General features: G+C 44.7%; 1 protein-coding gene across 1 annotated transcript in view; it reads left to right on the top strand.

Moving 5' to 3' along the window:
- LOC143808075 (putative cation-transporting ATPase 13A4) overlaps positions 1–27,924 on the top strand; it is a 226,731-nt gene that overhangs the window by 138,776 nt on the left and 60,031 nt on the right. Inside the window, exons 24-27 of the mRNA XM_077290332.1 lie at positions 13,775–13,884; positions 15,293–15,389; positions 16,802–16,874; positions 16,983–17,157. Of these exons, the coding sequence (XP_077146447.1) occupies positions 13,775–13,884; positions 15,293–15,389; positions 16,802–16,874; positions 16,983–17,157 (455 nt within the window). The remainder of the gene's footprint in view (positions 1–13,774; positions 13,885–15,292; positions 15,390–16,801; positions 16,875–16,982; positions 17,158–27,924) is intronic.

Below are 27,924 nucleotides of genomic sequence, written 5' to 3'. Positions count from 1 at the left end.
TAGAAAATCCTATTCCTCTTAGGGGTATTGATGCTACACCATTGGCAGCAAATAAACCGCAGTATTGGACACAGGTTACCATGTGCATGACTCCTGAACACCGCGAGGTGATACGTTTCCTGGTTTTACATAAAATGCATGATTTGGTTGTTTTAGGGCTGCCATGGTTACAGACCCATAATCCAGTCCTGGACTGGAAGGCTATGTCAGTCTCAAGTTGGGGCTGTCGTGGTATTCATGGGGATTCCCTGCCTGTGTCTATTGCTTCTTCTACGCCTTCGGAAGTTCCGGAGTATTTGTCTGATTATCAGGATGTCTTCAGTGAGTCTGAGTCCAGTGCACTGCCTCCTCATAGGGACTGTGACTGTGCTATAGATTTGATCCCAGGCAGTAAATTTCCTAAGGGAAGATTGTTTAATCTGTCGGTACCTGAACATACCGCTATGCGTTCATATATCAAGGAGTCTCTGGAGAAAGGACATATTCGTCCGTCTTCTTCCCCTCTTGGTGCGGGATTCTTTTTTGTGGCAAAAAAGGACGGATCTTTGAGACCTTGTATTGATTATCGACTTTTAAATAAGATCACTGTCAAATTTCAGTATCCTTTACCGCTGTTGTCTGACTTGTTTGCCCGGATTAAGGGTGCCAAGTGGTTCACCAAGATAGACCTTCGTGGTGCGTACAACCTTGTGCGCATTAAGCAAGGTGATGAATGGAAAACCGCATTCAATACGCCCGAAGGTCATTTTGAGTACTTGGTGATGCCTTTTGGGCTCTCCAATGCGCCTTCAGTTTTTCAGTCCTTTATGCATGACATTTTCCGGAAGTATCTGGATAAATTTTTGATTGTTTATCTGGATGATATTTTGGTTTTTTCTGACAATTGGGATTCGCATGTGGAGCAGGTCAGGTTGGTCTTTAAAATTTTGCGTGAAAATTCTTTGTTTGTCAAGGGCTCAAAGTGTCTCTTTGGTGTGCAGAAGGTTCCCTTTTTGGGGTTCATTTTTTCCCCTTCTGCTGTGGAGATGGACCCAGTCAAGGTCCGAGCTATTCTTGATTGGACTCAGCCCTCGTCAGTTAAGAGTCTTCAGAAGTTCTTGGGCTTCGCTAACTTCTACCGTCGTTTTATCGCTAATTTTTCTAGCATTGTGAAACCTTTGACGGATATGACCAAGAAGGGCTCCGATGTAGCTAACTGGGCTCCTGCTGCCGTGGAGGCTTTCCAGGAGTTGAAACGCCGGTTTACTTCGGCGCCTGTTTTGTGCCAGCCTGACGTCTCACTTCCCTTTCAGGTTGAGGTGGATGCTTCGGAGATTGGGGCAGGGGCCGTTTTGTCGCAGAGAGGCCCTGGTTGCTCTGTTATGAAACCTTGTGCCTTTTTCTCTAGGAAGTTTTCGCCTGCCGAGCGAAATTATGATGTGGGCAATCGGGAGTTGTTGGCCATGAAATGGGCATTTGAGGAGTGGCGTCATTGGCTCGAGGGTGCTAAGCATCGTGTGGTGGTCTTGACTGATCACAAAAATCTGATGTATCTCGAGTCTGCTAAACGCCTTAATCCGAGACAGGCCCGCTGGTCATTGTTTTTCTCCCGCTTTGATTTTGTTGTCTCGTATTTACCAGGTTCAAAGAATGTGAAGGCCGATGCTCTTTCTAGGAGCTTTGTGCCTGATGCTCCTGGAGTCGCTGATCCTGTTGGTATTCTTAAAGATGGAGTTATCTTGTCAGCTATTTCTCCGGATCTGCGACGTGTGTTGCAGAGATTTCAGGCTGATAGGCCTGAGTCTTGTCCACCTGACAGACTGTTTGTCCCGGATAAGTGGACCAGCAGAGTCATTTCCGAGGTTCATTCCTCGGTGTTGGCAGGTCACCCGGGAATTTTTGGCACCAGAGATCTGGTGGCCAGGTCCTTTTGGTGGCCTTCCTTGTCAAGGGATGTGCGGTCATTTGTGCAGTCCTGTGGGACTTGTGCTCGAGCTAAGCCTTGCTGTTCTCGTGCCAGCGGTTTGCTCTTGCCCTTGCCTGTCCCGAAGAGACCTTGGACACATATCTCCATGGATTTCATTTCTGATCTTCCGCTATCTCAGGGCATGTCTGTTATCTGGGTGATATGTGATCGCTTCTCCAAGATGGTCCATTTGGTTCCTTTGCCTAAGCTGCCTTCCTCTTCCGATCTGGTTCCTGTGTTTTTCCAGAACGTGGTTCGTTTGCACGGCATCCCTGAGAATATTGTGTCAGACAGAGGATCCCAGTTCGTTTCCAGGTTCTGGCGATCCTTTTGTAGTAGGATGGGCATTGATTTGTCGTTTTCGTCTGCTTTCCATCCTCAGACTAATGGACAGACGGAGCGAACCAATCAGACTTTGGAGGCTTATTTGAGGTGTTTTGTCTCTGCTGATCAGGACGATTGGGTGACATTCTTGCCGTTGGCTGAGTTTGCCCTTAATAATCGGGCTAGTTCCGCCACCTTGGTTTCGCCTTTTTTCTGCAACTCTGGTTTCCATCCTCGCTTTTCTTCGGGTCATGTGGAGCCTTCTGACTGTCCTGGGGTGGATTCTGTGGTGGATAGGTTGCAGCAGATCTGGAATCATGTGGTGGACAACTTGAAGTTGTCACAGGAGAAGGCTCAGCGCTTTGCCAACCGCCGCCGCGGTGTGGGTCCCCGACTACGCGTTGGGGATTTGGTATGGCTTTCTTCCCGCTTTGTTCCTATGAAGGTCTCCTCTCCCAAATTTAAACCTCGTTTTATTGGGCCTTACAAGATATTGGAAATCCTTAATCCTGTATCTTTTCGTCTGGATCTTCCTGTGTCGTTTGCTATTCACAATGTATTTTGTTGTGAATTTGGATTCTGGGCTCCCCCGGTGGCTACTGGTGGAATTGAACTTGTGACATCATCTTCCCTGTTCACCTGTTCTGATTAGATCTGGGTGTCGCTATATAACCTGGCTTCTCTGTTAGATGCTTGCCGGTCAACAATGTTATCAGAAGCCTCTCTGTGCTTGTTCCTGCTCCCAGACATCTACTAGATAAGTTGGACATTCGTCCATGTTTTGTTTTTGTATTTTGGTTCCAGTTCACAGCTGCAGTTTCGTTACTGTGTCTGGAAAGCTCTTGTTGATCAGGAATTGCCACTCTGGTATTATGAGTTAATGCCAGAGTCCTAAAGTAATTTCTGGATGTGTTTTGTTAGGGTTTTCTACTGACCATGAAAGTATGCTTTCTGTCTTCTGCTATCTAGAAAGCGGACCTCAAATTTGCTAAAACTATTTTCCTGCTGCGTTTGTTGTTTCATCTCATATCACCGCCAATATATGTGGGGGGCCTCTGTCTCCTTTTTTTGGGCATTTCTCTAGAGGTGAGTCAGGTCTTATATTTCCCTCTGCTAGCATTATTTAGTTCTCCGGCCGGCGCTGGGCATATAGGGATAAAAAGTAGGACATGCTACCTGGCTACTTCTAGATGATGCGGTAGGTTTAGTTCATGGTCAGTATAGTTACATCTTCCAAGAGCTTGTTCCTATAGAGGCTTATGCTAGTTCTCTGGCCATGGAGATCATGACAGTTTGACCGGCCAACTAAAGGGTTAAAATCCTTGGCTGAGAAAGGAGAGAAATAAGAAGTCTGCTGAGAGTTTTTTTTTTTTTTTTTCTCTGTGCTCTTAATTGGATCACTTGCCAGTCTGTCTATGCTGCAGTCTTTCTTTTTTTTCTCTCTCCTTATAATCTTTGAATGGCTTTGTGTTCACCTGTTAATAATGGATCTTCAGAGTGTAACTGCAGGTTTGAATAATCTCACCACGAAAGTACAAAATTTGCAAGATTTTATTATTCATGCTCCGGTATCTGAGCCGAGAATTCCTTTGCCGGAATTCTTCTCAGGGAATAGATCTAGCTTTCAGAATTTTAGAAATAATTGTAAGCTATTTTTGTCCCTGAAATCTCGTTCTGCTGGAGACCCTGCACAGCAGGTTGGGATTGTGATTTCCTTGCTCCGCGGCGACCCTCAAGACTGGGCTTTTGCATTGGCACCAGGGGATCCTGCGTTGCGCAATGTGGATGCGTTTTTTTTGGCCTTGGGCTTGCTGTATGAGGAACCTTATTTGGAACTTCAGGCAGAAAAAACTTTGATGTCCCTATCGCAGGGGCAAGATGAAGCTGAAATTTACTGCCAAAGATTCCGTAAATGGTCTGTGCTTACTCAGTGGAATGAGTGTGCCTTGGCGGCTACTTTCAGAGAGGGTCTCTCTGATGCCATTAAGGATGTTATGGTGGGGTTCCCTGTGCCTGCGGGTCTGAATGAGTCCATGACAATGGCCATTCAGATCGATAGGCGTCTGCGGGAGCGCAAACCAGTGCACCATCTGGCGGTGTCCACTGAGAAGACGCCAGAAAGCATGCAGTGTGATAGAATTCTGTCCAGAAGCGAGCGGCAGAATTTTAGACGGAAAAATGGGTTGTGTTTCTATTGTGGGGATTCTACTCATGTTATATCAGCATGCTCTAAGCGTACTAAAAAGCTTGATAAATCCGTTTCCATTGGCACTTTACAGTCTAAATTTATTTTGTCTGTGACCCTGATTTGCTCTTTGTCATCTATTACTACTGACGCCTATATCGACTCTGGCGCCGCTTTGAGTCTTATGGATTGGTCCTTTGCCAATCGTTGTGGGTATGATTTAGAGCCTTTGGAAACTCTTATTCCTCTGAAGGGGATTGACTCCACCCCATTGGCTAATAATAAACCACAATACTGGACACAAGTGACTATGTGTATTAATCCGGATCACCAGGAGACTATTCGTTTTCTGGTGCTGTATAATCTACATGATGATTTGGTGCTGGGATTGCCATGGCTGCAGTCTCACAACCCAGTCCTTGACTGGAGAGCTATGTCTGTGTTGAGCTGGGGATGTAAGGGGACTCATGGGGACGTACCTTTGGTGTCCATTTCATCATCTATTCCCTCTGAAATCCCTGAGTTCCTGTCTGATTATCGTGACGTCTTTGAAGAACCCAAGCTGGGTTCACTACCTCCGCACCGTGAGTGCGATTGTGCTATAGATTTAATTCCGGGTAGTAAATACCCAAAGGGTCGTTTATTTAATCTGTCTGTGCCTGAACATACTGCTATGCGAGAATATATAAAGGAGTCCTTGGAAAAGGGACATATTCGTCCATCGTCATCTCCCTTAGGAGCCGGTTTTTTCTTTGTGTCAAAAAAAGACGGCTCTTTGAGACCATGTATTGATTATCGGCTTTTGAATAAAATCACGGTTAAATATCAATACCCATTGCCGTTGCTGACTGATTTGTTTGCTCGCATAAAGGGGGCCAAGTGGTTCTCTAAGATTGATCTCCGTGGGGCGTATAATTTGGTGCGGATCAGGCAGGGGGATGAGTGGAAAACCGCATTTAATACGCCCGAGGGCCACTTTGAGTATTTGGTGATGCCTTTTGGTCTTTCTAATGCCCCTTCAGTCTTCCAGTCCTTTATGCATGATATTTTCCGCGATTTTTTGGATAAATTTATGATAGTGTATCTGGATGATATTCTGATTTTTTCGGATGACTGGGACTCTCATGTCCGGCAAGTTAAGAGGGTTTTTCAGGTTTTGCGGTCTAATTCTCTGTGTGTCAAGGGTTCTAAGTGCGTTTTTGGGGTTCAGAGAATTTCCTTTTTGGGATATATTTTTTCTCCCTCTTCCATTGAGATGGATCCTGTCAAGGTTCAAGCTATTTGTGATTGGACGCAGCCCTCTTCTCTTAAAAGTCTTCAGAAATTTTTGGGCTTTGCCAACTTTTATCGTCGATTTATTTCTGGTTTTTCGGATGTCGTTAAGCCATTGACCGATTTGACTAGACAGGGTGCTGATGTTGCTAATTGGTCCCCTGATGCTGTGGAGGCCTTTCAGGAGCTTAAGCGCTGTTTTTCTTCTGCCCCTGTGTTGCGTCAGCCTGATGTGACTCTTCCTTTTCAGGTTGAGGTCGACGCTTCTGAGATCGGAGCTGGGGCAGTGTTGTCGCAGAAAAGTTCTGACTGCGCCGTGATGAGGCCTTGTGCCTTCTTTTCCCGTAAATTTTCGCCCGCTGAGCGGAATTATGATGTTGGGAATCGGGAGCTTTTGGCCATGAAGTGGGCGTTTGAGGAGTGGCGCCATTGGCTCGAGGGGGCCAGACATCAGGTGGTGGTATTGACTGACCACAAAAATTTGATTTATCTTGAGACCGCCAGGCGCCTGAATCCTAGACAGGCGCGCTGGTCATTATTTTTTTCTCGGTTTAATTTTGTGGTATCGTACCTACCAGGTTCTAAGAATGTTAAGGCGGATGCCCTTTCTAGGAGTTTTGAGCCTGATTCACCTGGCAACTCTGACCCCACAGGTATTCTTAAGGAGGGAGTTATCTTGTCAGCCGTTTCTCCAGACCTGCGGCGGGCCTTGCAGGAGTTTCAGGCGGATAGACCGGATCGTTGTCCGCCTGATAGGCTGTTTGTTCCTGATGATTGGACCAGTAAAGTCATCTCTGAGGTGCATTCTTCTGCGTTGGCAGGTCATCCTGGAATTTTTGGTACCAGGGATTTGGTGGCAAGATCCTTCTGGTGGCCTTCCCTGTCACGAGATGTGCGAGGCTTTGTGCAGTCTTGTGACGTTTGTGCTCGGGCCAAGCCTTGTTGTTCTCGGGCTAGTGGATTATTGTTGCCCTTGCCTATTCCTAAGAGGCCTTGGACACACATCTCGATGGATTTTATTTCAGATCTGCCTGTTTCTCAGAAGATGTCTGTCATCTGGGTGGTGTGTGACCGTTTTTCTAAGATGGTTCATTTGGTTCCCCTGCCCAAATTGCCTTCTTCTTCCGAGTTGGTGCCCCTGTTTTTTCAAAATGTTGTTCGTTTGCATGGTATTCCTGAGAATATCGTTTCTGACAGAGGAACCCAATTTGTGTCTAGATTTTGGCGGGCATTTTGTGCTAGGATGGGCATAGATTTGTCTTTTTCGTCTGCTTTTCACCCTCAGACTAATGGCCAGACCGAGCGGACTAATCAGACCCTGGAGACATATCTGAGGTGTTTTGTGTCTGCTGACCAGGATGATTGGGTTGCTTTTTTGCCATTGGCGGAGTTCGCCCTCAATAATCGGGCCAGCTCTGCCACCTTGGTTTCCCCATTTTTCTGTAATTCGGGGTTCCATCCTCGATTTTCCTCCGGTCAGATGGAATCCTCGGATTGTCCTGGAGTGGATGCGGTGGTGGAGAGATTGCATCATATCTGGGGGCAGGTGATGGACAATTTAAAGTTGTCCCAGGAGAAGACTCAGCTTTTTGCCAACCGTCACCGTCGTGTTGGTCCTCGGCTTTGTGTTGGAGATTTGGTGTGGTTGTCTTCTCGTTTTGTCCCTATGAGGGTCTCATCTCCTAAGTTTAAGCCTCGGTTCATCGGTCCGTATAAAATATTGGAGATTCTTAACCCTGTTTCCTTCCGTTTGGACCTCCCTGCATCCTTTTCTATTCATAACGTTTTTCATCGGTCGTTATTGCGCAGGTATGAGGCACCGGTTGTGCCTTCCGTTGAGCCTCCTGCTCCGGTGTTGGTTGAGGGTGAGTTGGAGTACGTTGTGGAAAAAATCCTAGACTCCCGTGTTTCCAGACGGAGACTCCAGTATCTGGTCAAGTGGAAGGGATATGGCCAGGAGGATAATTCTTGGGTCACTGCATCTGATGTTCATGCCTCTGATCTGGTTCGTGCCTTTCATAGGGCCCATCCTGATCGCCCTGGTGGTTCTGGTGAGGGTTCGGTGCCCCCTCCTTGAGGGGGGGGTACTGTTGTGAATTTGGATTCTGGGCTCCCCCGGTGGCTACTGGTGGAATTGAACTTGTGACATCATCTTCCCTGTTCACCTGTTCTGATTAGATCTGGGTGTCGCTATATAACCTGGCTTCTCTGTTAGATGCTTGCCGGTCAACAATGTTATCAGAAGCCTCTCTGTGCTTGTTCCTGCTCCCAGACATCTACTAGATAAGTTGGACATTCGTCCATGTTTTGTTTTTGTATTTTGGTTCCAGTTCACAGCTGCAGTTTCGTTACTGTGTCTGGAAAGCTCTTGTTGATCAGGAATTGCCACTCTGGTATTATGAGTTAATGCCAGAGTCCTAAAGTAATTTCTGGATGTGTTTTGTTAGGGTTTTCTACTGACCATGAAAGTATGCTTTCTGTCTTCTGCTATCTAGAAAGCGGACCTCAAATTTGCTAAAACTATTTTCCTGCTGCGTTTGTTGTTTCATCTCATATCACCGCCAATATATGTGGGGGGCCTCTGTCTCCTTTTTTTGGGCATTTCTCTAGAGGTGAGTCAGGTCTTATATTTCCCTCTGCTAGCATTATTTAGTTCTCCGGCCGGCGCTGGGCATATAGGGATAAAAAGTAGGACATGCTACCTGGCTACTTCTAGATGATGCGGTAGGTTTAGTTCATGGTCAGTATAGTTACATCTTCCAAGAGCTTGTTCCTATAGAGGCTTATGCTAGTTCTCTGGCCATGGAGATCATGACAGTATTTCATAGGTCCTTGTTGCGGCGGTACATTGTGCCTGTAGTTCCTTCTGCTGAGCCTCCTGCTCCGGTGTTGGTTGAGGGCGAGTTGGAGTACGTGGTGGAGAAGATCTTGGATTCTCGCCTCTCCAGGCGGAGGCTTCAGTACCTGGTCAAGTGGAAGGGCTATGGTCAGGAGGATAATTCCTGGGTGGTCGCCTCTGATGTTCATGCGGCCGATTTAGTTCGTGCCTTTCATGCCGCTCATCCTGATCGCCCTGGTGGTCGTGGTGAGGGTTCGGTGACCCCTCACTAAGGGGGGGGTACTGTTGTGAATTTGCTTTTTGCTCCCTCTAGTGGTTACTAGTTTTTTGACTCTGGTTTTTCTGTCATTCCTTTTATCCGCACCTGGGTCGTTACTTAGGGGTGTTGCTATATAAGCTCCCTGGACCTTCAGTTCAATGCCTGGCAACGTAGTTATCAGAGCTAGTCTGCTGTGCTCTTGTCTACTGATCCTGGTTCCAGTTATTTCAGCTAAGTCTGCCTTTTGCTTTTTGCTATTTGTTTTGGTTTTGTATTTTTGTCCAGCTTGTTCCAAATCTATATCCTGACCTTTGCTGGAAGCTCTAGGGGGGCTGGTGTTCTCCCCCCGGACCGTTAGACGGTTCGGGGGTTCTTGAATTTCCAGTGTGGATTTTAATAGGGTTTTTGTTGACCATATAAGTTACCTTTCTTTATTCTGCTATCAGTAAGCGGGCCTCTCTGTGCTAAACCTGGTTCATTTCTGTGTTTGTCATTTCCTCTTACCTCACCGTCATTATTTGTGGGGGGCTTCTATCCAGCTTTGGGGTCCCCTTCTCTGGAGGCAAGAAAGGTCTTTGTTTTCCTCTACTAGGGGTAGCTAGATTCTCCGGCTGGCGCGTGTCATCTAGAATCAACGTAGGAATGATCCCCGGCTACTTCTAGTGTTGGCGTTAGGAGTAGATATATGGTCAACCCAGTTACCACTGCCCTATGAGCTGGATTTTTGTATTCTGCAGATTTCCACGTTCCTCTGAGACCCTCGCCATTGGGGTCATAACAGCGGTCGCAATGCGTCAGCCCGACGTACCGACGCACGTTGTGAAAATTGTGCACAACGTGGGCAGTGGATGCAGTTTTTCAACGCATCCGCTGCCCAGTCTATGTCTTGGGGAGGAGGGGGCAGAGTTACGGCCACGCATGCGCGGAAATGGCGGACGCGACGTACAAGGTAAAAGGTTACATTGAACTTTTTTGTGACGACGGTCCGCCAAAACACAACGGATCCAGTGCACAATGGACGCGACATGTGGCCATCCGTCGGTAATACAAGTCTATGGGCAAAAAAGGCATCCTGTGGGCACATTTGCAGGATCCGTTTTTTGTCCAAAACGACGGATTGTGACGGATGCCACACGACGCAAGTGTGAAAGTAGCCTTAGGGTTAGGGTTGGGGCTAAAGTTAGGGCTAGGGTTAGGGTTAAATTTAGGGTTAGGATTGGGGCTAAAGTTAGGGTTAGGGCTAGGGTTGGGGCTAAAATTTGGGTTAGGGTTAGGGTTGGGGCTAAAGTTAGGGATAGAGTTGGGATTAGGGTTAGGGTTTGGATTAGGGTTGGTATTAGGGTTACGGTTGGGATTAGGGTTACGTTTGGGATTAGGGTTGGGATTAGGGTTAGGGTTGGGATTAGGGTTAGGGGTGTGTTGGATTTAGGGTTTTGATTAGGGTTATGGTTAGAGTTGAGATTAGGGCTGTTTTGGGGTTAGGGTTGTGATTATCGTTAGGGTTGTGATTAGGATTATGGATTGGGTTGAGATTAGGGTTAGGGGTGTGTTGGAGTTAGGGTTGGAGTTAGAATTGGGGGGTTTCCACTGTTTAGGTACATCAGGGGGTCTCCAAACACGACAGACAATTTTGCGCTAAAAAAGTCAAATGGTGCTCCCTCCATTCTGAGCTCTGCCGTGCGCCCAAACAGTGGTTTACCCCCACATATGGGGCATCAGCGTACTCGGGATAAATTGGACAACAACTTTTGGGGTCCAATTTCTCCTGTTACCCTTGTGAAAATAAAAACTTGGGGGCTAAATAATCTTTTTTGTGGGAAAAAAATATTTTTTTATTTTCACTACTCTGCATTATAAACTTCTGTGAAGCACTTGAGCATTCAAAGTTCTCACCACATATCTAGATAAGTTCCTTAGGGGGTCTAGTTTCCAAAATTTGGTCACTTGTGGGGGGTTTCTACTGTTTAGGTACATCAGGGGCTCTGCAAACGCAACATAACACCCACAGACAATTCTATCAAAGTCTGAATTCCAAAATGGCGCTCCTTCTCTTCCGAGCTCTGCCGTGTGCCCAAACAGTGGTTTACCCCCACATATGGGGTACCAGCATACTCAGGACAAATTGGAGAACAAATATTGGTGTCCAATTTCTCTTGTTACCCTTGTGAATATAAAAACTTGGGGGCTAAAAAATCATTTTTGTGGAAAAAAAAATATTTTCTATTTTCACTACTCTGCATTATAAACTTCTGTGAAGCACTTGGGCATTCAAAGTTCTCACAACATATCTAGATAAGTTCCTTGGGGGGTCTAGTTTCCAAAATGGGGTCACTTGTGGGGGGTTTCTACTGTTTAGGTACATCAGTGGCTCTGCAAACGCAACATAACGCCCGCAGACCATTCTATCAAAGCCTGCATTCCAAAATGGCGCTCCTTCCCTTCCGAGCTCTGCCGTGCGCCAAAACAGTGGTTTACCCCCACATATTGGGTACCAGCATACTCAGGACAAATTGTACAACAACTTTTGGGGTCCAATTTCTCTTGTTACCCTTGTGAAAATAAAAATTTGGGGGCTAAAAAATCTTTTTTGTGGGAAAAAAATATATTTTTTATTTTCACTACTCTGCATTATAAACTTCTGTGAAGCACTTGGGCATTCAAAGTTCTCACCACATATCTAGATAAGTTCCTTGGGGGGTCTATTTTCCAAAATGGGGTCACTTGTTGGGGGTTTCTACTGTTTAGGTACATTAGGGGTCTGCAAACGCAACATAACGCCAGCAGACAATTCTATCAAAGTCTGCATTCCAGAACGGCGCTCCTTCCCTTCCGAGCTCAGCCATGCGCCCAAACAGTGGTTTACCCCCACATATGGGGTACCAGCATACTCAGGACAAATTTTGGGGTACAATTTCTCTTGTTACCCTTGTGAAAATAAAAACTTGGGGGCTAAAAAAATCTTTTTTGTTACAAAAAAATATATATTTTTTATTTTCACGACTCTGCATTATAAACTTCTGTGATGCACTTGGGCATTCAAAGTTCTCACTACACATCTAGATAAGTTCCATGGGGGGTCTAGTTTCCAAAATGGGGTCACTTTTGGGGGGTTTCTACTATTTAGGCACATCAGGGGCTCTCCAAACGCGACATGGCGTCCGATCTCAATTCCAGTCAATTTTGCATTGAAAAGTCAAATGGCGCTCCTTTGCTTCCGAGCTCAGCCATGTGCCCAAACAGTGGTTTACCCCCACATATGGGGTGTCGGCGTACTCAGAACAAATTGTACAACAACTTCTGGGGTCCATTTTCTCCTGTTACCCTTGGTAAAATAAAAATTTGGAGGCAAAAAGATCATTTTTGTAGAAAAAATGCGATTTTTTTATTTTCACGGCTCTACGTTATAAATTTCTGTGAAGCACCTGGGGGTTTAAAGTGCTCACCACACATCTAGATAAGTTCCTTAAGGGGTCTAGTTTCCAAAATGGTGTCATTTGTGGGGAATTTCCACTGTTTAGGTACATCAGGGGCTCTCCAAACGTGACATGGCGTCCGATCTCAATTCCAGCCAATTCTACATTGAAAAAGTAAAACGACACTCCTTCTCTTCCAAGCTCTGCGGTGCGCCCAAATAGTGGTTTACCCCCACATATGGGGTGTCGACATACTCAGGAGAAATTGCACAACAACTTTTGTGGTCTAATTTCTCCTGTTACCCTTGTGAAAATAAAAATTTGGGGGCAAAAAGATCATTTTTGTAGAAAAAATGCGATTTTTTATTTTCACAGCTCTATGTTATAAACTTCTGTGAAGCACTTGGGGGATCAAAGTGCTCACCACACATCTAGATAAGTTCCTTAAGGGGTCTAGTTTCCAAAATGGTGTCACTTGTGGGGGGTTTCCACTGTTTAGGCACATTAGGGGCTCTCCAAACGCGACATGGTGTCCGATCTCAATTCCAGCCAATTCTGCATTGAAACAGTCAAACGGCGCTCCTTCACTTCCAAGCTCTGCGGTGCACCCAAACAGTGGTTTACCTCCACATATGGGGTATCGGCGTACTCAGGAGAAATTGCACAACAAAATTTGTGGTTAAATTTCTGTTTTTACACTTGTGAAAATTAAAAAAAATGGTTCTGAAGTAAAATGTTTGCAAAAAAAAGTTAAATGTTCATTTTTTTCTTCCACATTGTTTCAGTTCCTGTGAAGTACGTAAAGGGTTAATAAACTTCTTGAATGTGGTTTTGAGCAGCTTGAGGGGTGCAGTTTTTAGAATGGTGTCACACTTGGTTATTTTCTATCATATAGACCCCTCAAAATGACTTCAAATGTGATGTGGTCCCTAAAAAAAACATGGTGTTGTAAAAATGAGAAATTGCTGGTCAAATTTTAACCCTTATAACTCCCTAACAAAAAAAAATTTAGTTTCCAAAATTGTGCTGATGTAAAGTGGACATGAGGGAAATGTTATTTATTAACTATTTTTCGTGACACATCTCTCTGATTTAAGGGCATAAAAATACAACGTTGGAAAATTGCAAAATTTTAAAAATTTTCGCCATATTTCCATTTTTTTCATAAATAATCGCAAGTAATATCGAAGAAATGTTACCACTAACTTGAAGTACAATATGTCACGAAAAAACAATCTCAAAATCAGCGGAATCCGATAAAGCGTTCCAGAGTTATAACCTCATAAAGTGACAGTGGTCAGAATTGTAAAAATTGGCTCGGTAATTAAGTACCAAATTGGCTCTGTCACTAAGGGGTTAATAGATCATAGGAAATAATACACATTATTGAACAAAATGGCATTTTATTAAAATAACCCCAGCATCTTGTGGTGTTTAAGAAAAAAAAAAGAACATTGATGAAACTTGTGAAAAACTGATACCTACAGTATACACATTATGTCGGTAAAACATGAAATTTATGTACATACGATTTCAGGCTTTAAAAATGGCTAATGCTGGGATTTCCTTATCTGAAGAAGAAGCTTCTGTAGCAGCGACCTTCAGCTCAAAGGTCACAAACATTTCCTGTGTTCCAGAACTGCTGAAGTAAGCAATATAGCTAGTAATTTTGACCGTAACACTTTTTTGTTATTGTATCCAAACAGACTGGATATTTACAATATAATGAAATAATGAAAAGCAATACAGAATTTAATATAATTTTCACCTAAAATAATAGTAGTTATTTGCCAATTAATAGCATTTTCTTCTTGAATTTATCTTGGCTGGGTATGCAGATGAAATCCCAATGTAGCCTTATAAGGCATTTTTATTAATTATTTATTAAGTATATTTTATGACTTTTATTGTATAACAAAACTAACTTTTTAATTACCCTTTTTCATTACACCATGATGAAAAAATATATATTTTAAAACATGTTTACCGTATTTTTCGGACTACAAGATGCATCGGACAATAAGACACACCTCAAATTTTCAGAAGGAAAAAAAATAATGTGTCAAATTCAGCTTACCAGGGAAGATGTTGACACTGGTGGAGGAGTAGTTACCGGGGTCGTTTGGTGATCCAGGCTAGTGCCGTGGCCTCCGGGAAATCGCATCCCAGGCTGGTGTGGTGGCGGTGCTCTGTGTGGTGGTGGTGCTCTGTGTGGTGGCGGTGCTCTGTGGGGTGGCGGTGCTCTCTGGGGGCTGTGCTCTGCGGGGTGGCTGTGCTCTGCGGGGTGGCTGTGCTCTGTGGGGTGGCTGTGCTCTCTGGGGGCTGTGCTCTGTGGCGGGGCTGTGCTCTGTGGGGCGGCTGTGCTCTGTGGGGCGGCTGTGCTCTGTGGGGCAGCAGTGCTTCGTGCTGGGGTGGCAGCACACTATCGTGTGGCAGTGACGGAGCTCTGTGCTGTGTGGAGGGCTCCGCTGGCATTTTGTCAAAGCCCAGAGGCCCCCGCAGCTTCATTGCTGCTATGTGGTGGCCTCCGGAAAAATGGCCGCCGGTGATGGCACATTCTCAGATTCATATCTCGGCAATGAGATCTTATCCCGAGATCTGAATCTGAGCATGTGCCGCCCCTGCCGGCCATATTGATGACCTTTACATTCAAGTTATCAATATCAGATCAGTGAAGGTCCAACACTCAGCACCACCACCAATCAATTGGCTCTGGCAATTGCAGGATGTAAACTATGTATGGACCTGGAACAGCGCAACACTGTACATTGTTTAGTGGTGCTTCCTGGTACTACTGCACATTATTCTGCATCCAAGTAAATAATAGTACCCATCTTACGGATTGGTAATCAATGTGTTATTCCTTGACAAGCTCTTTAAGCTAGATGTAAAATATTGCTATTTGTATGTTTATTACATGATTTGTAAAATAGAATGAAATTTTAACTTTAATGAGTAACTATTATGAAATTGCATTCTATCATTACCATACCCCATTGTATTGAAGGTGTGGTGACCCCTGTAAATATCTAATAGAAGTTTGTGTACCCAACAGAGAAGGACGAGCAGCCATTGTCACATCGTTCTGCATGTTTAAATACATGGCTATGTTTGGACTAACTGAATATATTAACACATTGCTGTTATATTGGGTAAGATGTAACCCAAATTGTAATTTTTCTGTTTCATGATGATAGTTTGATAGATTTGAATATTAGTGCTATTTAGAGATTGACCAATCTGCCAAAATTTGAAATTGACAGATTTGCTGTAATTTGGCTTAGGAGAAAGGCACTGATAGCGCTCTGTGTCAAACTACAAAATGGTTTTGAACTATTATGTACTCACCTTATAATAAACTGTTTGCATTTGATCTTTGGAGTGCCAAATTCTTCTTTTTTCTATTTTTTTACATTTTTTTTACAACCGATCTCTGAGAGACCCAGGAGTATAATAGGGAACGTTCAATTTACAGAAAATAATTTCATTACGAATTTCGCTGTAAAATCTACGCGCATTGCCAAACTCTACTGAATGGTCCACTGTAAGGCCCTGGATATATGTTTTAAGGCTCATACTCACTTGTGCGAAATACAGATGAGTGCTATCCGATAAAAAATCGGATTGCACTCGGACCAATGTTATTCAATGAGTTACATCTCATTTGCGAAATCGGACTGAGAAAAAAATTGCCACATGCTGCATATTGCTGCGCATCTCGGACAAGACTCGCCAATGCAAGTCAGTGTGTATGAGAAAAAAAATCACACAGCACTCGCACCGGTGTCCCTTGCAAAGCCGGTAATTCATATCTGGCGTACAGTAAAATCACACTGACATGTTAAGAATAGAATAGATAGAATAGATATATACACACAGAATATATATATATCTATATATATGTCTTAGACACACATATATATATATATAATATATATATACAGTATATATATATATATATATATATATATATATATATATATATATATCTATCTTTAGATTTCTTAGAGAGATAGATAGCAGAATAGCCGATAATTCATTTGTCAGCTTCTGCAAAATCATTGCAGAAGCTGACAGGATAGGAGACATGGTTTGCTTACAGTAAATCATTGCAGAACAGTTAGATTTAAATATGTCAGTGTCTACTGTAATACAGTTAGGAGTTTGTGTGTGCAAAATTTTGGAGATTGTTTTGAAGATTATTTGGTATTAAAGCGATGTGTACAGTTGTATTTTACAATGCGATTTTTAACATGAGCTTTTACATAGAGAGAACTGCTGTATGTAAAACTTCATGTTAAAATCTCATTGTATACAGATTGCATACACATGTCATATGGATGTTCCGTGGAAAAATCGCACGGAAATTGCATGACACTCGCAGAGCACTCGTCCGTTTTTTCGGTCCGGTAATCAGACCTTTTATTTTTCTCGCAAATGGGTATCAGCCCTTACTGTTATTATATTTCTGCACATATAATAAATTAGGTATATGTGCCTATAAACGTGCACATGTTTCATTGCTCTTTGTTTTAAATTGATGCCAATTTACTTTATATTTCAGCAACGAAATATTTTTGGAAATAATCAATGGCTCATACATGACTTTGCTATTGTGTTCATAATTTTTTTTATAAGTAAGTAAATCAGAATTTCTTAAGTAATAATTATTTATTTCATGATTAATGTATTTTTTTTTAAAGTTATATAATGCAAACATGGCCATGGATTTTGTGTTTTTTCAGTGAGTTCTACTGCAGCCTATCCCAAACTGGCACCATACAGACCAGCAGGACAACTAATTTCTCCTTCTGTGTTGTTTTCATTGATCTTCAATATTTTCTTTACTATTGCCGTGCACACGTATGCATTTCTTATGGTTCAGAATCAATCATGGTACAGGAATGATGACATTTACAGGTATGTATGCGAATGTATATGGTATTTGTTAAATAATGCTATATGTATGCTAATGCTGTTAGTACTTTTTATTCAGGGCAAGGCTTTTACATTTTCAGTCATGTAGGTAAAGCATAATCATGGTATGGAAAAAAAAGTTGTGCACTTTTATAATATACTTTGGCTCTAATATATAAAAAGAATTCTGATTTACCCCCCATCATCAACCTGTGTTTTTCCGTTTTTTGAGTTTTTGTTTACTGCTCCCTTTCTTCCCAGAGTCATCACTTTTTTATTTTTCCATCAGTATGTGAAGGCTTGTTTTTTGTGGGACGAGTTGTACTTTTGAAGGACACCATTGGTTTTATCATATAATGTACTGAAAATGGAAAAAAATTCAATGTGCAATTCCACAATTGTTTTTTTTACCATGTTTACTAAATGCTAAAATTGACCAGCAACTGTAGTTCTCCATTTCATTATGAGTTTGTATAGCCAAACATGTATATGTTTTTTATTATTTAAGTGCTGAAAAAAAAATCCGAAGTTTGTAAAAAAAAAAAAAAAAAAAGTGCCATTTTCCGAGACCCACAGCGTTTTTCTGGTTCTGGAGCTGACTGAGGGCTTATTTTTTGTATGCCAAGCTGACATTCTTATAGTTACCATTTTGGTGCAGACCAATCTTTTGATCGCCCATTATTTCATTTTAATTCAGTGTTATGGCGATCAAAAAAATGTAATTCTGGCGTTTTGATTTTTTCCTCGTTATGCCATTTACAGATCAGAATAATTATTTTTATATAATGATAGAAATGATAGATCGAGTGATTCTGAATGCAGGAATACCAAACATATGTATTTTTTTTTTTTTTCATTGTTTTATTTTGAATGGGGGGTGATTTATACTATTATATTTCTTTTAATATTTTTAAAAACATTTTTCTTTACTTTTTACTGGTTTCAATAGTCTCTATGGAAGACTTGAAGCTGCAATCTTCTTATCACTTGTGCTACACACAGCAGGGATTCAACTATGTGTAGCTGAAATGCTCATCTGCTATGAGTGCATTGCTCATAGCAGTTCAACGGTGACAACCATAGGGGTATCCTGTAGTGATGAGCGAATATACATCTGTTAGCCAGCATAAGTACATGTGGGGGTTGCCTGGTTGCTAGGGAACCCCCACATGTACTTATGCTGGCTAACAGATGTAAATCATTCAGCTGCGGCAAGAAAAACTAAATCTTCGAGCACTAAAAAATACTCAGAGGACCCCCGAGCGTGCTCGAGAAATCTCGAGTAACGAGTATATTCGCTCATCACTAGTCTCCTGCAGACTCCGGGTTGTCATACCAACCCATCGGCGACCCACTGTCATGAGACACGGTTGCTGATGGGTGGGTTTTTGATACGCTTCCCGCGCGGTCATGTTAAATGCTGCTGTCAGAGATCGACAGCGACATTTAACATGTTCACAGCCACGGGTGGATTGAGATTCCACCCGCCGCTGTTAGGGGCACGTAAAATCAACAGAAAAGTTGAGGGCTCATTGCCAGAGCCAGCGTCAAACAGGGGTAGGTGACCTTGGACGTACCTATACATCTTAGATCGTAAATGGGTTAAAATATCATGGTTGACCATAACAGCCAGTTGTTTTTTAGTTTTTATTTTAAAACCCTTGCATTGTGTGATGCATACAACTGAAGAGAACGTGCAGAAAAAAACACAATAGAAAAAAACACAGTATTTACGCTATGTTTGAACATTTTTTTTTGCCTTTTTTTACGCCATTTACCAATCCCCATAAATAATCTGATCACTGTGTTGTGCGGATCGCTACCTTTATAGACACATAAAATATATATGTTATTTGCTGATTTCTGATTTTTATTATTTTTTCAAAAAGCCCATTAAAAATGAAATTTTTATAAGGGTATGTTTCCATGGTCTGTATCGGCAGCGTTTTGGATGCAGCTCCGTCCAAAGCGCTGCCGGCTTCTGTACATGCCGTGATGCCGCATGTGTTCATTGAACCATGTGGAATCACCACATCCTATACACTGGACTGTGATATTTATCTTGCGGAGACTGAGCGTCTCCACAAGATAAATTGACATGCTGCAGTCTAGAAAGATGCGCCACATGTGCGTATACGCAGGGAAGTGGAAGGCATCCATGCACGCATAGTGGAGATGGGATTTCATAAAATCCTATCCACTATGGTGTAAAATCTGGCTGCTGGGGATTGAACACTGCAGCTGTATGCAGCGTCCAATCTGCAGCGAATACTGACCGCTGAAACATACCCTAATTGTTTTTCATTATTTTTAGTATTTAGTATTTATTTTTAGTAAATATATGAGAAGAAAATAATCTTCTCTTTTCCTTTTTGAATATGGGGACATAGCAATACACTGCTATATACAGATGTATCTCTATGTACCTATGTCATCTGCCTGTAGGGTTAGATACTGCAATGCAGATAAAATATACAAAACCCTCCCAGTGACATCACTGGAACCTGTGGCTCATTGCTATAAAAACCTAAATTCAATTATTTTGGCTATGAATCGATCCCATAATGAGTATTTGTTGAGTTTTTGATGCTGCATGTTTTGTGCAGCATTTCTGCACCAATTAGGTAAATTAGGTTAGTTGTGTTTTTTTCAATGCTCTTTTTTAGTGTATTTTCTATGCTGCAGTTTTTTGTCTCTTTCTGGTATGTCATGTTTTAAATAACAATGCTTTTTTTATGTTTCCTGGTATTTGGGTTTGACAAAAATGTATTGAAAGTCATGTGTGGATGATGTGTTTTTAATGCATTTTTGCAGTATATGCACTTTTACCTGTGTGTTTCCACATCTAATATCATAAGCATATCGTTATAATATAACAATAGTATAAGCAGATGGCACAACTATGTGTTTATTATTATCAAAAATGAATAAAATATACTGTGCAACATGATATACATTTTTTGCATGGAGGAGCAATCTCAGATGAATGCAACGGCATAGGCCCCAATACATCATTTACATTTTTTTTAAATCTAGGTCACTCTCCATTTTTCGGTTGCGGTATTAGTTGGCGCCAGATTCATCAAATTAGCACACATGACTCCTGAATTTGCCTCAGAATAAAAAAGGTCTTTTTTTGTCTTGAAATGTTTTTTGTGAGTTTTAGAGTCAAAAATTCCACTGCACAAAAACTCCCAAAAATCGTGCCAAAATTTTGTTGTACTCAAAAATACACCACAGAGGCAGTAAGGCTACTTTCACACTAGCGTTGTCTGCAGGATGCGTTTTTTCCCCATAGACTTACATTAGCGACGCATTGTGACGTATGTCCACACGTCGCAACCATCGTGCGACTGTTGCGTCGTGTTTTGGGGGACCGTCGGCACAAAAAAAGTTACATGTAACTTTTTTTGTGCGTCGTGTCCGCACATGCGCACATGTGTCCGCACATGCGCGGCCGGAACTCCGCCTCCTCCTCCCTGGACATTACAATAGGGCAGTGGATGCATTGAAAAACTGCATCGGCTGCCCTCGTTGTGCTACTTAACACACTGTCCGTCGGTACTTCAGGCCGACGGTTTGCAATGGCCCGTACCGATGGACTAGTGTGAAAGTAGCCTTAAGTGAAGTTGTGCCAAAAAAAAGAAGCAAGCAAATATAAAATAGACTTAAAAGAACAGTGAATTGGATAAAAACAAAAAAAGGAGCAAAGCACTCAAAACTAGTCAAAAAACAGGCACAAAGGCAATGATGAATTGGGGGCCATACAGTACTTTTAGAAATCTATGGCACATATAGAGTAGCCTTTCAAACATGTCCATCAAGTAAGCTCCAAAGGCAATGTTGTATCAGCCAGGTATCCAGTCTTGCTTGTAGTGTATTGCTTAGGCGTGCTACATTGTAGCAAACATTGTGTTAGTAGTATTTGGTTTATAATCACTGGCAAAAAGCAGAAATGTTGGAAATTGAAACATGAATCAACAATCTACGTAGGGCTAAAAAACCCTGTAGGGCCCTGTTCACAGCATTTTTGCTGCATATTTTTGTGAAAAGAACCTTCCTTTTGCATTTTCGCATTAAAGGGGTTGTCTGATCTAAATCTTGGTTTGCATACTCCCTGACAGAATCCAACTAGACTGTTTCCGGCCTCAATACACTTGCATTGAGTGAAGCACACTCATCTAGTCAGATTGTGGCCGGGATTATGCATATCACATTCTTCCGGTCACTTGACCACCCGCTCCAGTCATTGACTGTGCGCTTTATGTGAGGATTAGTGTTGAGCATTCCGATACCGCAAGTATCGGGTATCGGCCGATACTTGCGGTATCGGAATTCCGATACCGGGATTCCGATACTTGCCGCGTATCGGATACCGGAATCGGAAGTTCCCAGATTCAAAATGCACAAATTCAGCCAATGAGAATGATTTCAAGTGTGGGCACATCCTGTTCAGCATGGAGGGCATGAAACTACTGGCATGGCTGTGATTGGCTGCTGAAATTATGTCATGATGCAGTTTAAAAGTCGCTGGCGCCATTTTGCGATCACTCTGCTGTGAATTCAGTTAGTGACAGGATGCTGTTTGCTGACTGAGGGCCAGTTTAGAGATAGCGATTTGCTTCTTTGTGCTTTCCAAAGGCTAATTTAGCAACCGCTGTGTTCACCTACTATTCACCTTGCTTTTGCCTTGTAGCGCTGTTTTCACAGCGATCTGCAAGGTCTGTGTGTGTGTGTGTGTGTGAGTGCAGCCCACTCTCTAGTCTGAGTGCAGCCACATAGGCCATCCATAGCTGGTTGTATTCAGTTCAGGGAGGGTGGTTCATTGCCTCATACTGTTCTTTTTTTTTTTTTTTTTCCAAGTAGTGTAGTCTGCTGCTAAGTTTTAACAAAAAATCCTATTAGTGTCTTTCCACCCGTCTCCAGCTAATTTGTGGAAAAACACTACATAGGATAACGTAGAGGAGGGTTTTTGGGCCTTGCAGCACCGTTTACGGCTGTCTGCACGGTCTCCGTGTGACTGCAGCTCGCCCTGTAGTCTGTGAGCAGCCATAGCCTGGTTGTCTCCAGCTCAGGGTTGTTCACTGCGTCATACCGCAAAATCAATTTTCATTTTGTTTTAAGTAGTGCAGGCTGCTGCACATTTTTTCAAAAAATTACTATTAGTGTCTTTCCACCCGTCTCCAGCTAATTTGTGGAAAAACACTACATAGGATAACGTAGAGGAGGGTTTTTGGGCCTTGCAGCGCCGTTTACGGCTGTCTGCACGGTCTCCGTGTGACTGCAGCTCGCCCTGTAGTCTGTGAGCAGCCATAGCCTGGTTGTCTCCAGCTCAGGGTTGTTCACTGCGTCATACCGCAAAATCAATTTTCATTTTGTTTTAAGTAGTGCAGGCTGCTGCACATTTTTTCAAAAAATTCCTATTAGTGTCTTTCCACCCATCTCCAGCTAACTTGTGGAAAAACACTACATAGGATAACGTAGAGGAGGGTTTTTGGGCCTTGCAGCGCCGTTTACGGCTGTCTGCACGGTCTCCGTGTGACTGCAGCTCTCTCTGTTGTCAGTTCAGCCCCCCAAAAATAAATAAATAATAAAGTTCACCAAACACACCAGTGACACCACTTTACATTTCTGTAGGCCACATTAGCTCATATTAAAGTCTAGTCCACACTTTAGAAAATTAGTGTTTCTTATACCTGTTAGGAGGAGTTGTTCAGGAATAAGCACACAAAGCCGTTAGTACTTTTCTGCTTATCTTTATCAGTCACCCAAGATGAAGAAGGCAGTGAGTAAGGCACGTGGGCGCGGAGCAGGGAGGGGACGTGGGGATTCTGTGCCTGCTGCGGGCACCGGTGACTCATCAGCACCCACTTTCACAAGGGAACAGTCATTCATGCGCCGCTTTGTCGCAGAGCGCCGTACACCACTGCTGCGTGAAGACCAAATTGAAGCCGTTGTCGGATGGATGGCAGCTAATGCATCAACTTCAATTAGTGCCACATCCTCTCAGACACAGAGCACTGGAGAGCAGCCATCTGTCTCTTCACCACCTGCCAAATTGCCCAGGCAGACAGAGAGCCCAGGACAGGAGCCGTCTCTACTTCTGTTCTCTGAATCTCTTGGCTCGGAAACAGGGGGCCAGCCAAGCAGCATTGGAGAAATGGAAGAAGAGGCAGGGTGCAGTGATGCCCAACAGCTTTTTCTCTCTGAGTCTGAAGAGGCGGGTGGGCCAGTGGCTCCGGTCACCACATCGCAGGCCGCATCCGCTGATGATGACACTCAGGTGCCACTTACTGGTGCGTGCTCTGCTGCTGAGACTACCCAGGAGGAGCAGTTGGGGGCAGAGGGTAGTGTAGATGATGAGGTCCTTGACCCATCTTGGCGTGAGGGACAGGAAGGTGGTGGGAGCAGCTCTGAGGAAGAGATTCCCCGTACGGCCCAAAGAGGGAGAGGGAGGGGGAAGACTGCGGATCCTGCAGCCTCCGCTTTGGCACCCGTTAGGAGCATGTCTCTTCCAAAAGCCAAAAAGGGCGCTCCCAAGACTTGCAGTGCCTGGGCCTTTTTTGACACAGTTGCAGATGACATTTGCTATGTCAAATGCAAGGTGTGTCATCAGAAAGCCAAATGAGGTCGAAATGTCAGCAGCCTCAATACCTCCAACATGTGGAAACATGTGCGCAACAGGCACGCGGCGTTGTTAGAAAAACACACTGAAGAGCTAGGCCAACCAACAGCGGCAGCTACCACCTCTTCAGCTCGTGTTGCCTCTTCCTCCAGCTCACACGCAGCTGGTTCGGCTTCCTCCCAGGATCGCCGTGGAAGAACCTCTGGCCCTGTTGTCCAGAGACCCGCTGTAATTCCACCCGCAGCACCACTTTCCCAGTCATCCACACACTCCCAGCCCAGTCTACAGCCATCGGTAGTACAGGCATGGGAGAAAAGGCGGCCTTTCTCGTCAAACCACCCATGAGCACAGGCTCTGACTGCAGGCATTGCCAAACTTCTGTCACTGGAAATGCTGTCATTCAGGCTGGTGGAGACTGACAGCTTCCATGACTTGATGTCATTGGCAGTCCCCCAGTACAATGTGCCCAGCCGCTTTTACTTCAGCAGGCAAGCTGTCCCTGCCCTGCACAAGCATGTGGAGGGACACATAAAACACGCGCTACTGAACGCCGTCAGTAGCAAGGTCCACCTCACCACCGATGCGTGGACCAGTCAACATGGACAGGGGCGATACCTTTCCCTCACTGCCCATTGGGTTAATGTCGTTGAGCCGGGTACAGACCGTGCGAGTGGCGCAGGACGTGTCCTGCCCACTCCAAGGATTGCAGGAATCCATTCTGTACGCATTGACTCCTCCTCCTACACCAGTTCCTCAGAATCATCGCTGCAGGAGCCGTCACAGTCCACCTCCACATGGACCCGTGATGAACGTGTACCTGTTACGACCGACATGAGCACAGCCGTGGCCAAACGTCAACAGGCCATCTTGAAATTAATTTCTTTGGGGAATCGAAGCCACACAGCGCAGGAGCTCTGGAATGCCATCAAGCAGGAGAGCGATGTGTGGTTTGTGCCAGCGAATCTCCAGCCAGGCATGGTAGTGTGTGATAATGGCCGAAATCTGGTGGCAGCTCTGGGCCTCGGCAACCTCACTCACATCCCATGTCTGGCACATGTGCTCAATTTGGTCGTGCAGAGTTTTCTGAGGGACTATCCGGATCTTGATGCACTGCTGCACAAGGTCCGCCTAGAGTGTGCTCACTTGCGGCGTTCCAGCACGGCAAAAGCGCGCATTGCGGCTCTGCAGCGCCGACACCGCCTGCCGGAACATCGCATCATATGTGACCTACCTACCAGGTGGAATTCCACGTTACTTATGTTGGAGCGGTTGTGTGAGCAGCAGCAAGCTGTAATGGAGTACCAGCTGCTTCAGGCGCAAAAAAATCGCAGTCAGCGCCGTACAGACTTCACAACCACAGAGTGGGCCACTATGAATGACGTCTGCCAGGTTTTGCGTCCCTTCGTTTATTCCACGCGGATGGCGAGTGCAGATGATGCACTAGTCAGCATGACTGTCCCCCTTATCTGCCTGCTTGAAAAATCACTGCAAGCGCTAAGGGATGATGTTGTGGAAGAGGTGGAGGATGAGGATTCAGCATTTCCATCATCTTCTGGACAGTCAGCGCCACGTGGTTCCTCACAAACGCGTAGGCAGGGGACAGTTTGTGAGGAGGATGAGGAGGAGTCAATGGAGGAGGAAGACATCCGTCCAGAGGAGGGAGTTACACAATTGTCCAGTACTCAGTGTGTACAGCGAGGGTGGGGTGATGATGAGCGGGCAGAGATCACGCCTCCAGCAGGGGACAGCGTTTCTTGGGCAGTTGGCAGTCTGCAGCACATGGTGGATTACATGCTGCAGTGCCTGAGAAACGACCGCCGCATCGCCCACATTCTCAACATGTCTGAATATTGGGTGTTCACCCTCCTCGATCCTCGCTACCGGGACAACGTAGAAAGCCTCATCACACCGTTGAACCGGGAGCGAAAAATGCGGGAGTACCAAGACACACTGGTGAATTCCATCATCTTCTCCATTCCAAGTGAGAGAAGTGCTGCTAGTGCATTCCAAAGCAGCTCAGTGCGTCCAGGCAGTGGTGGAGGCTCTGCACAAAGAGGGAGCAGAAGCAGTGCCTCTGCCCAAGGCAAGACCAGTATGGCCCAACTGTGGCACAGTTTTCTGTGCCCGCCACAAAAGTCTACACCATCACAGACGGCTCCAGTCAGCAGGAGGCAACGGTTCCGTCAGATGGTGACAGACTACATGTCTTGCCCTCTTGCTCTACTCCCAGACGGCTCTTCCCCTTTCAAGTTTTGGGTCTCAAAGCTGGATACATGGCCAGAGCTAAGCCAGTATGCATTGGAGGTGCTGTCTTGCCCTGCGGCCAGTGTATTATCGGAACGTGTCTTTAGTGCTGCAGGTGGTGTACTAACTGACCGTCGCATGCGACTATCCTCCGATAACGTTGACCGGCTTACTTTCCTGAAAATGAACAAGGCCTGGATCTCGCAGGAATTTGCCACTCCTTTTCCTGATTAAATAATTAGGTGACTGTCTACAGTATCCAGGTCTCCTGTTGTGTTCATCTTTCTACCACCTCATCTTAAATTCCTGGGCTCCAACACCGCCAGTTGAGGCTCAGAAGTGCCGTCTGCACAGTCAAAACATACGACCCAGTGTTATTGGGTTTCAGTAACGTCAGCTGATCCCCAGCTGTGTAGCCGGCAATGTGTCCTGCGACCGCCACGCTGACACAACAACTGAAATGTAAGGGAACCTGTCCCCCCCCAAGGCGTTTGTTACTGAAAGAGCCACCTTGTGCAGCAGTAATGCTGCACAAGGAAAAGGTAGCTATTTTTGTTTAGCTCCTTGCACACGCAGAACTTAACACTTATAAAATGTGTCCACTGATACCGTAAAACCGTCCCGGAGGTGGGACTTTCCTTCGTAATATGACACAGCACAGCCGTCATTCCTACCCCCTTGGCGCCGTGCCCCGGCTCCTCAGCATTGTTTGATTCCGTCCCGGAGCCTGCGCTGTTATGTTATCCCTTGGCCAGGCACACTTAGCGCTGCCCGTCTTCTGACATCATTTGGTGTCAGGACTCAGGATGGCTGCGCCTGTGCGGCCGCGCTGGCCGAGAGCCCGCCTCGCAGTGTCTTCTGATTTCATCCCACTGGGGGCCTGAGATCCATGGACATGCGCAGTGCATATCTGAACCTCCACCTCTCACTCATCTCCCTACGGCTTCTTCAGACTGTGCGGTGTCAGCTGGTCCCTAATAGCATGCCACGGCCGTGACACCGCACAGTCTTAAGAAGCCGTAGGGAGGGGAGTGAGAGGCGAGGATATGCACTGCGCATGGCCACGGATCCCAGGCCCTCGGTGGGATTACATTAGACGACACTGCGAGGCGGGCTCTCGGCCAGCGCGGCCGCACAGGCGCAGCCAGCCTGACACCAAATGATGTCAGTGTTATGACCCCAATGGCGAGGGTCTCAGAGATATCAGCAAGTCTGCGAAGTACAAAAATCCAGCTCATAGGGCAGTGGTAACTGGGTTGACCATATATCTACTCCTAACGCCAACCCTAGAAGTAGCCGGGGAACATGCCTACGTTGGTCGCTAGATGTCTCGCGCCAGCCGGAGAGCTAACTACCCCTAGAAGAGGAAAACAAAGACCTCTCTTGCCTCCAGAGAAAAGACCCCAAAAGTAGGATACAAGCCCCCCACAAATAATAACGGTGAGGTAAGAGGAAATGACAAACACAGAGATGAACTAGGTTTAGCAAAGAGAGGCCCACTTACTAATAGCAGAATATAGTAAGATAACTTATATGGTCAACAAAAACCCTATCAAAAATCCACGCTGGAGATTCAAGAACCCCCGAACCGTCTAATGGCCCGGGGGGAGAACACCAGCCGCCCTAGAGCTTCCAGCAAGGTCAGGATACAGATTATATACAAGCTGGACAAAAATAGCAAACAAAAACAAATTGCAAAAAGCAGACTTAGCTTAATGAAGCAGGAACCAGGATCAGTAGACAAGAGCACTACAGATTAGCTCTGATATCAACGTTGCCAGGCATTGAACTGAAGGTCCAGGGAGCTTATATAGCAACACCCCTGACTGTCATGATCTCTGCAGGCAGAGATCATAGCAAGCCTATAGAGGGACAAGCTCTCGGAAGATGGAACTATACTG

This window comes from Ranitomeya variabilis, chromosome 2 (genome assembly GCF_051348905.1).
Source record: "Ranitomeya variabilis isolate aRanVar5 chromosome 2, aRanVar5.hap1, whole genome shotgun sequence".
Classification (NCBI taxonomy): Eukaryota; Metazoa; Chordata; class Amphibia; order Anura; family Dendrobatidae; genus Ranitomeya; species Ranitomeya variabilis.
The sequence above is the reverse complement of the archived record's forward strand: the minus strand, read 5'-3'. Positions and strand labels throughout refer to the sequence as shown.